The 12,257-nt window shown below is 56.1% G+C and overlaps 3 protein-coding genes across 3 annotated transcripts; 2 read left to right on the forward strand and 1 right to left on the reverse strand.

Moving 5' to 3' along the window:
- Nucleotides 1-436: 436 nt before the first annotated feature.
- PODANS_5_9360 (uncharacterized protein) lies at nt 437-2,806 on the forward strand (the record flags this gene model as incomplete). The annotated part of the gene is made up of 2 exons (XM_001904720.1): nt 437-826; nt 899-2,806. 2 exons carry the CDS (start codon nt 437-439, stop codon nt 2,804-2,806), a joined length of 2,298 nt encoding a protein of 765 aa, XP_001904755.1.
- Nucleotides 2,807-4,153: 1,347 nt separating this feature from the next.
- PODANS_5_9370 (uncharacterized protein) lies at nt 4,154-9,720 on the forward strand (the record flags this gene model as incomplete). Its single annotated transcript, XM_001904721.1, has 2 exons — nt 4,154-9,510; nt 9,579-9,720. The coding sequence occupies 2 exons, from the start codon at nt 4,154-4,156 to the stop codon at nt 9,718-9,720; spliced, it is 5,499 nt and encodes a 1,832-aa protein (XP_001904756.1).
- Nucleotides 9,721-10,154: 434 nt separating this feature from the next.
- Nucleotides 10,155-12,255, reverse strand: PODANS_5_9380 (uncharacterized protein; the record flags this gene model as incomplete). The annotated part of the gene is made up of 2 exons (XM_001904722.1): nt 10,155-10,455; nt 10,535-12,255. Coding segments are annotated over 2 exons (2,022 nt in total), but the record flags the coding sequence as incomplete, so codon positions are not given.
- Nucleotides 12,256-12,257: the final 2 nt, after the last annotated feature.

Below are 12,257 nucleotides of genomic sequence, written 5' to 3' on the forward strand. Positions count from 1 at the left end.
TGAGAGCGGCAGCTTTCGGGACCGCATCATAGACGCATACGCAAAGATGGATCTCAGGGTTGTCTCTGACAGGGCTGGAACCAGGAAAGATGGACGCCCCGATGATACATACATGCCCGCGCTGCCTTCTGATGAAAGGAGAGAATTGTCTCTTGTTTTTCTTCACGATCCGAATAAGAGCTGCAGTTTTGATCTCATATCCAATCATTGCTCCTGCTGGTTGCCACTTGCGTCTTCAAATGATGGCCGGCCCAAGCGTCCGGCTCGCCTGGTCACCCTTGTCTCGCCCACGTCATTCACTGCGCCCAGGCGTGGAACAAGGGGCAGGCGCTCACTCAACAACGAACGACCACTGCCCTAACTCCCAAACTGAACAAGCCCACCGTTATCCGTAACCTTCTGCTGCCTTCGGCCCTCGAGATTTAAAAAAGCAAAAATGACCGGCGCCGGCTTTCGATTGATTGTCGAAAACGGCAAGTTTCGAGACGCCCACGGCCGCCAGGTCACCCTCCGAGGCATCAACGTCGCCGGCGATGCCAAGTACCCCAGCATACCCGACCAGCCTTCCCACATGGCCGAGAACTTCTTCGACGGCGACAGTGTCAGGTTCACAGGACGACCGTTCCCCAAAGAAGAAGCCCATCTCCACTTCTCGAGGCTAAAACGCTGCGGTTACAACACCATCCGCTATGTCTTTACCTGGGAGGCCATCGAAGCCGCCGGGCCGGGTATCTACGACGAGGAGTGGATTGATAACACGATCGGTGTCTTGCGCGCTGCGAGAGACTATGGATTTTACATTTTCATGGATCCTCATCAGGATGTGGTGCGTATTTTGTTGTTCTTGTCTGGCTGCGGCAGAGTGCCTTGTGTCTGATGCTATCCGTGCTCGTTACAGTGGTCGCGATTCTCGGGCGGATCTGGGGCGCCCATGTGGACGTTGTACGCTGCCGGTCTGAACCCACAGAGCTTTGCTGCGACGGAAGCTGCTATTGTACACAATGTCTATCCGGAACCCGAGAAATTCCCAAAGATGATTTGGTCAACCAATTACTACCGCCTTGCTGCGGCTACCATGTTCACCTTCTTCTTTGCCGGCAAGACGTTTGCGCCGAAATGCATCATTGATGGGATGAACATCCAGGACTACCTGCAAGGGCACTTCATCCGTGCCTGTGAGCATTTGGCCAAGAGGATACACGAGGCTGGTGACATTGAGAACGATGTCGTCTTTGGGTGGGAGAGCTTGAACGAGCCAAACAAGGGCATGATCGGGTATGAAGACATCAGTGTGATTCCGAAAGAGCAGAATTTGAAGAAGGGCACGTGTCCGACGATATGGCAGACCATTCTGACCGGGTCAGGGCGGGCTGTCGAGGTTGAGACGTGGGATATGGGTCAGATTGGGCCCTACAAAGTAGGGCGGACGTTGGTGGATCCCCATGGCGAGGTTGCGTGGTTGCCGGCCGACTACGACGAGTCCCGTTATGGGTACAAGAGAGATCCCGGGTGGAAGCTGGGCGAGTGCATCTGGGCTCAGCATGGGGTATGGGACCCGGCTACCGATACGCTGCTCAAGAAGAACTACTTTGGGATACACCCGACGACGGGGGAGCATATTGACTATCCTTATTTCACCAACAACTTCTTCATGGAGTACTTCCGGGCATACCGGGATGCTATTCGAAGTCACCACAAGAACGCCGTTATCCTTCTGCAAGGCCCGACGATGGAGCTCCCGCCAAAGATCAAGGGGACTCCGGATGGCGATGACCCTCTTCTCGTTTATGCCCCGCATTGGTATGACGGCATCACTCTGATGACCAAGAAATGGAATCGGTACTGGAATATCGATGTAATAGGTGTCTTGCGCGGGAAGTACTGGACGCCGGCTTCGGGTCTACGGTTCGGTGAGACGGCTATCCGAAAGTGTTTTGCGGAACAACACGCAACCATGAGGCAAGAGGGCTTGGACTACATCGGGAACGTGCCTTGTGTCATGACCGAGTTTGGTATCCCATACGACATGGACGACCAGAAGGCGTACAAGACGGGGGATTACGCCAGCCAGTCGGCTGCCATGGACGCCAACCACTTCGCCGTGGAGTCTTCCGGTCTGGAGGGTTACACGCTGTGGCTCTACATGACCAAGAATGTGCACGAAAGAGGAGATCAATGGAATGGTGAAGATCTTTCCATCTTTTCGATAGACGACAAGCTGCTTCCTGTCTCGCCGATACCCCGATCACCCTCGACATCGAGCCTCCTCAAACCCGGCGACGGCAGCCAGCGCAAAGAAGTTGATGATGACGGCAGTGTCACGCCAGCTAACCTCAGGCGGTCCATCACCAACCCGTCCATCTCGAGTGAGGTGACCAGTCGGCAGCCCGAGCTCACTGTCGCTCCTGGGTACCGAGCTGCCGAAGCCTACGTGCGACCGGCACCTGTCGTTACGGTCGGGACTATCAAGAATTACTTTTTCGATCTCAAGCAGTGCCAGTTCAACATGACCATCATCGCCCATAAAGCAGCCGAAACAGACACGCCGACGATCATTCTCCTTCCTGATTACCATTTTCCAAAGGATGAGTGCATTGTGGAGGTGAGCTCGGGGAAGTGGGAGATCAGCAGTGATGAGGAGGAGTCTATTATGCTGCAGAGGTTGAGGTGGTGGCATGGGAAGGGAGAGCAGGTGTTGAAGATTACGGGGGTGGTCAAGAAGCATAACATTGGGGAGGGGGAGGGGGGGTATTATGATCAGCTGAGTAATGCTGTGGATTTTGTGGGGAGTTGCTCGGTGATGTAAATGTGAATGATGGATTAAGAGGATGGGGCACACTCTTTTTTTTTTTTTTTTTTTTTTTTTTTTTTTTTTTTTTTTTGAAGGGGGTCTGGGGGGGTTGAAAGGGTCGCAGCAAGTACATATACATATAATTCTTGAGGTTTGATAGAGAGGATCAGCGATACCTTTTACATTTTATTTTGGTAACATAGCACGTTTGGTAAGTAAGGGAGTATATATAATGAGGGATGAGTAAATGCGCCTCTACGAATTGGGAGTTTCTGGATCGTTCCTGTTGGGTGTATCATGATGACTGGGGATACTTGACACCCCGACTCTTTGAGGTACCTTACCAAAACCTCGGACAGGTGATATCATGTTTGGGTGCCCGGCTGGACGGGATCATGCCCATTCCCACAGAAAACGGTGGTGGTGCAGCTAGGGGCAGTGGTGAAAACGGCGTGAAACTCTTATCTACTTAACGGCTGCCTTGTAGACGGTGGTAAACCAAGTCCAGATATCAATGCATCTCATGGGGAAGCGCCCTGAGAGTGCCCTAATCCCTGAACTGCAGGAGGGTGGTGTCCCGTGCTGCACAGCCAATACCCCACTCCCACCACCCCCGTTCGCCCAAGATTGGGCCCCGCTTCATCATCCCATTCGTCCACCCACCGTGGACCTCTGCTCCTCCTGCCTTGTGAATTGCTGTCCAACAATCCCGAAGCGCTTCTGCCCATCGCACATTCTAATAAACGACAAAGAGAGAGGAGAAGCGGGACACAGCCGCGCTGCCGCCCTGGCCTGGCCTGGTCCTTCTTCCTTTCTCTTTTCTCCACCCCGTCGTCGTCGTTGTCGCAAATCACCATCTCCACAGGTGCTCCTTACCGACCTTGGATGCGCCGAGGATCTGATCAGGATCACAAGTGATCGATTACCTGCTACCTACCTACCTACGCCGCATCTTTTCTCTCTCTCTCTCTCTCGTGTGCCACCGGCTTGTGACGACAACGAGGCTTCGAACGTCGACCGCTGATACCACCGTCGATTGCCTACCTGCCGTCCTACCAAAAGTTACCCACATAAAATCTCTCCGCGCTCCTGTCTTTCGTTTGGTCCAGACGTGATTGGGTTCCTCGAACAAACCAGGCAACTTTTTTGACAACCTCTTTATTATACACATCATCTCTCGTGATCTCTTCTTCTGCCCAAAACTCTCTTTGCTCATATAGTGCGCCCACCTCTATATCTCGAAAGCGGGAGCGTATCTCCCCTACCCTCCGCTCCCCGAAGTGTGTTGGGCAAAACAAAACCAACATCGATTTTACACTCCCAGAGTTTCTGTAGCTATAAAACGAAAAAGAGGAAGACAAAATGTACAACCCTCCCGGACAAAGGGACGCAACCCGCCCCTTCCACGTCCCGCCACCTCCTCCGCCCATGTCCCCTCCACCGCCAACCGTCGGGATCAACAACCCCATGATGACAATCCCCCCTCCTCCCCCTCGCCATCCAAACGCCCCCTCAACAACCGGCAACGTCCTCCTCCCCCCTCCCCCCTCGGGCCCCCCACCAAACAGCGGGTTTCCAAACAGTGCGATTGCCCCCCCGAGTGCGCTGGGATCAACCGCGCCGTGGCATGGGGCATGGGGAAGGGCATACGACGGGAGAACAGCGTTCAACATCCCGCCTCCTCCACCGGGTGGTGGTGCTGGCGGTGGTGGTGGGGGGGGGAGTGGTGGTGTGCTGAGGGCTTACGATCCAAAGTATCACGCTCAGGTTCTTGCGGCTGCGAATAACGGGGCGACGTACACTGTCCCGCCTCCTCCACCTCCGCAACAGCAACAGCAACAGCAGCAACAGCAACAGCAACAACAACAGCAACAACAACAGCAACAGCAACAGCAACAGCAACAACAACAACAACAACAACAACAACAACAACAACAACAACAACAACAACAACAACAACAACAACAACAACAACAACAACAACAACAACAACAACAGCAACAAAGTGATCAGATGGGGGCGCTGACAAGTGCGACGTATATTCCGCAGGGGGATACATATGGTGAAGGGGTGGGTATACCCGGGCTGGGGCTGGAGGATAGCGCTATAGGGTGGAACATGGGTGCACATTTGGAGTCTGCCACGGCGACGCCGCTGGATGAGAGCTCGGGGAGGGATAGGTTGTACGCGAATGCTATGGCGCAGCGGGGGTCGTCGACGACGAGCAATGCTACTGTCTCTTCGGTTTCTGTCCCACCTGAGCTGGCGGCGCAGTGGCCGATGGAGAAGGTGCTGGGGTGGTTGCAGGCGAATAGCTTTTCGAGTCACTGGCAGGAGACGTTCAAGTATCTTGGGCTGGACGGGGCGAGGTTTTTGGAGTTGGGGAGCAGTCATGGGGGGAGGGGGAATTTTGGGATGATGCATCAGCAGGTTTATCCGCGGTTGCTGGCGCTGAGCGGGCCGGAATGGAACCAGGCGAGGGAGAGGGAGGAGGGGAAGAGGATGAGGAGGTTGGTGAGGAGTATTGTTACGGGGAGGCCGGTGGAGGTGAAGGGGGGGAGGTTAGGCGGGGGACAGCAGCAGCCGCAGCATGCGAGGCAGAATTCGACAAGCGCCCCGCCCGCGGTGACGGGGGGTCAGACGGGGAACAGGTCGGCCGAGAGCCCTAATGTGAGTGTGGATGATGGGTTTTGGGATACGGGAGTGACAGATGCTGATGATGGTGACAAACAGACGCCCAATCCGATCAAGATCCCAGAGTTTGGGTTTAGCAGGAGGTTCTCCCAGTCTCGCGCCACGACGATGCCTACGCTCAGCAGCACCATGCCGACGGATCACAGAAACATGATGAAAGAAATCGACACCAGCCGCCGCCACAGCCCGACGTTGAGTGAGTCAGGCGAGGCGGGTGGCACATTCCGTGGTGGTTCGACCCCGTTGGGCGGAGGCGGCGGCGGCGGCGGCGGCGGCGGCAGGGACAGCCCGAGTGCTGGAAGCCCGAATCCCGCCTCGGGTCTTTTCCCGTCCTCCACTGCCGGAAATCTCTCAGCGTCTCCACACAGCAGCAGGTTCGGCCACCGATCGCGAAACAGCACCGACTCTGTCTCGTCCAGTGCAGCAATCTACGGCAGCGGTGTACCTGCCGACGCGGCCGCCATGTTGAAGAGCGGTATGAATATCGCAGATGTGGTGAATGCCGCCCGGAATGCGAATGACAGGCGGCATGCCCAGGATGGGGGGAGGCCGTCTCCGCAGGAGTCTGGTGGCGGGGATAGGAGTGCGGGGGAGCCGCCTGGGAGCGCAAAGGGGAGTGGTTCGTTCTTGTCGATTTTTACGAGGAAGAAGCACGGGAGGAAGGATGATGGGTTTGGGGGGGATGAGGATTCGCCGACGAGTCCGGGGTTGAGTTTTAAGCCGCAGAGCTTGGGGGATAACAGGCCGGGGAGCAGTGCGGGCACGTACGGGCATCATCATGCGGGCAATGTGAGGGCGAATCGGGGCGGGCCGAGGGTGTTCATTCTTGCCACGGCTGATTGTTGGAATTATCGGATGCTGGATGTGACGGATATCGAGACGGCATCGGATTTGAGGCAGTTGATCTGCATCAACTTGGGGCTGCCCGAGAGCGAGGGGGCTCACCTCTACCCCACCGAGCTGGGCAAGTTTGAGCATGATGGGGAGGCTCTTGATGATTCGAAGCTGCTGGCCATCAAGACGCAGAGGGCTGATGCGATTGGAACGCTGAAGCTGTTTGTCCGTGTGGGTGGACCGCCACAGATGCGCCAGACGGGCGCCCAGATCGCCATGGACGAGGAGACTTATGTCAAGCTGAACGGAAGGATGCGGTCTAGTTCGTCGCCGCCGACCTCGAGGCAGAACACGCTGACGGGCAAGGAGGGAGAGGACAAGATGCTGACTGCAGAAGCGATCGAGTACCGGACCGAGCAGCTGAGGAAACAAAAAGAGTATCTTGCCAAACGTAAGCAGGTCGCTGAAAACAATCACGTTGCTGACAGGAGCCCCTCGTCTTCCATTGTTGGCAGAACCGTCGATTTCGACCAGCCTCGGCACTCGCCCTTTGAGGACCGAAAGATGGACACTTTGCTGCCCCAGCGCAAGCCGCCGGCGCCCCCTAGCGACCCCTCGGCCACGCTGATCAAGGCGAACTCGTTGAAGAAGACGGGCCACGGCCTGCGCCTGTCGGGCGACAGCGGGTACCACCCCAAGCGGAAGACGTCGTCTGACTTGCGCAGCAGCGGCGACGTCGTGTTTGAGAAGCAGAAGCGATGGGGTCCCGTAGCCGACCCGTCGGCGGGCATCGGGGCGCTGCTAGTGGGCATGAGCGACGGCATGGCCAGCATAGCGCGGCCCCGGCCAGGGGGTGGCATGATGCAACAACGACAGCCGTCGCCGCACCGGGTGGCCACGGAACCTATTACGTCCCAGGAGCTTCAAAGAGGTAAGAAGGCCATGTCAACTGTCAACTTTGGACCAGCGCACCAGCGAGAGAGATCTGGTTCTGGCGGAGGAAGTCCGAGACCGGGAGGGATGCCGGGCTCGCCGGGCTCTTACACATGGAGCTCGAAGAACGTGCCCTTCCTTGTTCCGGACTACTCTCCCAACGGGACACCTGCTCCTCCCACGGCGTCGCGGATGCCGGATGGTGGTGGGAATAGTGGTGATGGATGCCTGGACCAGAATCACAACCACCAAGCTCAAAATGGAACAATTGCTAAGATGCGTAATGTAGCGCGCGCCCCGTCGCCCGGGAACGTCAGCCCAAGCTCCCGACGGCGGCCGAGTGATTCCTTCAGCAGCCAGGCGGCTGTAGCCAAGAAGCGGAAATCACACGGTCCGGATACCGATTTCACGGACAACGATGTGACCTTCTCGGCGAGCTCGACGCGGGCGAGTAAGAAGGTGGACGACTCGGACTCGGATGATGATTCGGATGATGGGCTGTTTGCCATTCCCATCGCGGCGAGGAACTCCGGTCCGGACAAGGGCAAGACGACAGCGCCAGCCGAAGGGAACAGCGGCGATTCGGATGGTGCTTCCGGCACCGGCACCGGGAAACGGCCGAGTTTGAGGCTGAACACGAGGTCGGGGAGCAACAGCCGGGCGAAGAAGACGCTTTCGGTGGCGTTTGCCGTCTCGCCGCAGTCGAGCAGTGCGGGGGGGAAGACGCCGTTGGAGGATGATGATAGCGGGAGGTCGTCTTCGCAGAGGAGGGGGACGCCGGGGACGCCGCAGAGTGAAGGGGGGTGGGACTCGGAGGAGAAGGACAGCAAGATTAGCAGGAGGAAGTCGTTCATCGAGAAGGACGTGTGGGCCAATCGTCCTCCGACGGACGCGCTGGTTAACAACCTGGAGGATTTCTTTCCCGACCTGGATGTTGACCAGCCGGTGCTGGAGGAGGGGGTGGATCAGGAGCCGCCGTCGCCCATTGCGGAAGGGGATGAGAACAATCAGGGGAGCGCTTCGGTGCCGCCGTTGCCGCCGCTGCCGCCGGGGTTGTCGACTGGGAAGTTGCACACTTTTTACAATGACAACGACACCTTGGGATCGGATGAGTCGACGCTCAAGGCACTTGAGTCGAGGCCTGTGTCGATGCAGTCGCTCGCGCATAGGAGCATCAGGCGGTCGGGAGGGGGCGGCGGGTTGGGGAGGATGAAGTCTATCCGTGAGGTGGCCAGGGGGGCGAACGAGTTTGGCAAACGGTACACCCAGGGCCCTGGCCAAATCGACGCTCAGAGCTCCGCCGCCGCCGCGGGGAATAGAAACACCAACCTGATGAGGAGGAAGAGCACAAAAATGTTCAACGCCAACATCGTCCAGATCCAACCCGACAGGGGGTCCCTCAACCTCGCCATGGGAGGGCTGACCACCATCCCCCAAGACAGCCTCCCGACCCGGTCCACCAACAGCAGGGAGAGCATCCCCAAACGCCAGACCACCTTCCGCTGGTTCAAAGGTCAGCTCATCGGCAAGGGAACCTTTGGCAGAGTTTACTTGGGCATGAACGCCACGACGGGCGAGTTCCTCGCCGTCAAGGAAGTAGAAGTCAACCCCAAGGCCGCCCAGGGCGACAAGAAAAAGATGCAGGAGCTGGTCGCCGCGCTGGACCAGGAGATCGACACGATGCAGCATTTGGATCACGTCAACATTGTGCAGTACCTCGGCTGCGAGAGGAAAGAGACGTCGATCTCCATCTTTTTGGAGTACATCTCCGGCGGCAGCATCGGCTCCTGCCTGCGCAAGCATGGGAAATTCGAAGAACCCGTCGTCGCGTCTCTGACTCGGCAGACGCTGTCTGGGCTGGCGTACCTCCACAGAGAAGGCATCCTCCACCGCGACCTAAAGGCTGATAACATCCTTCTCGACCTGGACGGGACGTGCAAGATTTCGGACTTTGGGATTTCGAAAAAGACGGATAATATCTACGGCAACGACAAGACGAATTCGATGCAGGGGAGCGTGTTTTGGATGGCGCCCGAGGTTATCAGGAGCCAGGGGGAGGGGTACAGCGCCAAGGTTGATATTTGGAGCTTGGGGTGCGTGGTGCTGGAGATGTTTGCGGGGAGGAGGCCGTGGAGCAAGGAGGAGGCGGTGGGGGCGATTTACAAGATTGCCAACGGGGAGACGCCGCCTATTCCGGAGGATATCAGGGAGGTGATTAGCCCGGTGGCGATTGCGTTCATGTTGGATTGTTTTACTGTGTAAGTTTCTTTTTCTTCACAACGGCGCCGGGGGGGGAAGATGTGGTTTGCTGACAGTAAGAGAACAGGGTCTCGAGCGAACGTCCGACGGCTGATGTTTTGCTCAGCCAGCATCCATTCTGCGAGTTGGACCCAACGTATAGCTTTTTGGATACGGAGCTGTATGCCAAGATTGCGGGGAGGGTTAATGATTTGGGGAGGGGGCAGTAATGAAGGCAAGGGGAGGTAATGGATAAAGGGAGAGTCTTTGGTTTTGGGAGGGAGACGAGCAAGCGTTTGAGCGTTTGTTACACACACATAGATATATACACACACATACATACAGGCATGGCATGTACAAGAGGAGGGGAGGGGCAAGCATAAGATAGCTTTGTTGTTATATAACTTTTTAGGTAGGAAGAAATGGAAGGTTTGTTGGAGGGGATATCACGATGTATTGGTAAAGTTCAGAAACAAAGAGAGCGTCTTTCTATTTCAAGCAGTTCTCTTACTTGCTTGACAACATCATGATAAAAATCAACAATCCACAAAAAAAAAAAAAAAAACCCATCAAACGCCATTTTATCCCTTTGCTTAACTTGATGAAAAACCCCCAGGATCCAAAATCATATACATTTATATAATATATATCTCCATCTCCCCCTCTACGTCGGCCTCCTAAAAGGATGCGCCTCCGTATTCAAAACCCACTCATCCAAACTCACCACCTCGGGCTCCGCAAACAACAGATAAAAATACTTCAGCGTCTCCGCCAGCCAGAAACTCTCCATACTATCATCCATCCCGCCCGCGTCACCCTTGGCAGTGACGTCCCTTATTGCTGAATGTCCCACCTCTGTCTGCGTGTGTTTAATCACAGACTCAAACATTTTCCATCCCTTTTCTTGCCACTTGGGATCGCCTGTGATGCGGTACATGTACCAGACCGACTCGATTGCTTCGGGGCTAAGTAAGGGATACAGAGTTAGTATGGGATGATGGGGAAAGAAAACAAACAGAAAAAAGAAAAGAAAAAAAAACATACCGGAGGATGTAGCGTTTATCGCTCAAAGAGGTGAAGCCGGGGGGGATGATCTCATTCTTCAGGCGGTCGGCAATGTACTCTTCGTGAGTCATTGGTTTGATTGGCTCCGGGGGTAGGGTCAACTCCGTAAGGGGGATTTGGCTGTCGTCGTCGTCCGAGTAGGTTGTTGCCCAGTCATCATCATTGGTGTTGGTGTTTGTGACGGGGGCAGAGTTCAGATCCAGGCTGTTTTGCAAGTCCGCTCCTCTAGGCTCGTTAAATGTTCCATTCAACTGGCGGCGTTGGAAGCGAGAGGGGAACGACCCCTCCCGTGCTTGGGGCTTTTCCTCTTGCTGCTGCTGCTGCTGCTGCTGTTGTACCGGCTGCTTAGGCTCAGTCTTCTGGTCAGACCCAGCACCAGTGTCAGAATTGGCGTTGCTCTTAGCCACCGGCCGTCTCGCCGCCTCCTCCTTTGCCTTCTCCACCCTCTCCTTCTGCAGCGCCTGCTCCTTCTTAATCTCCTCCACCTGCTCCTTCCAAGCAGCCTTGCTCTCGTAATACCTCTCCATCTCCTGCGCCCGATACGAAGCCCTATAGTCCAACTGCTCATGCCACGCCGTCTCGTTAAACTTGCAATCCGTCGCCGACTTGCAAGGCATAATCTTGGCGTACTCAGGCATGATACCCGTGGGCATAACATCGTAGGCCCAGAAGCAACCCTCCGCAAGCTTCTTCCCAATCTCGACATCCTCCGGACTCTCAAAGATCTTTCCCCCAAGTCCAAACATGCCACCCAGAAAGCAAGTCAAGTGAGTAATCTCCCACTCATAGTCCAAGCTGTCGGCCGTCCCATCTTTGCTCGTCGCCTTGGCCGAAAACAAAATATCCGGATCACCCTTCGCCATCGGCCTAAACAAGAGATGCTTCTTCACCGCCGCCACAGTCTTCTCATGCATGGTCTTGTACTTCGGCACCAGCCCCCCCAGCAGCAAATACTGTTTAGGAAAGTACTCATACGCCGAATCCTGACTCCCGCCCATCCCGTACGACCCCCAAGCATTCGAACTCACCAGCCCCTGAGGAGCACACTCAAACCCGTCCGGCAACTTTTTCTTCCCCGGCCTTCCCGGCGTCATTTGATCCCTCCCCCCAACCCCATCATCCCCCCTGACAACCTCCTCCCTCCTCTGCACCTTAACCCCCGTCCCCCCAACAACCCCCAACCCATCAACCCCCACCACCCCAAGATCAACCCTCCCATCCTCCCTCTCCTGCTGATCAACCGGCGGCCAAGGCGCACTCCTATTGCACCCACTGGCATCCAAATGCTCCGGGAAAATCCCCTCAATCGCACTCCTCCCCCTTCCCTTCCAATTCTGCAACTCCTCAAACGCGTCCGTAATCCTAGCCACAGCATCATAATACTTGTTCTCCCCCGTCAACTGCGCCAACCTCGTAAACTCCATGCTCATGCTCCCCAGCTCCGCCACGCCCGCGTTCTGCGCCGCCCGTTTCGGCGCAATGTTGTACGCCGGGTGCCACTGGTAATACAAGATCGGCAGCCTGTTGGGCGTGTCAAAGACGCTCATCAAGATCTCGGCCAGCTCCTCCGCCTTGTCCAGCAGCACTTTGTATTCCTTCTTCATGCCCGAGATGTCATACGCCGCAATCAACCCCCCCAGGTAACGGATTATCGTTTCAAAAACGGGAATGTCCGTTCGGTAAGGTGTGGTGGTGAAATCGA

The sequence above is a fragment of the Podospora anserina genome, chromosome 5 (assembly GCF_000226545.1).
Source record: "Podospora anserina S mat+ genomic DNA chromosome 5, supercontig 9".
NCBI classification, from domain to species: domain Eukaryota; kingdom Fungi; phylum Ascomycota; class Sordariomycetes; order Sordariales; family Podosporaceae; genus Podospora; species Podospora anserina.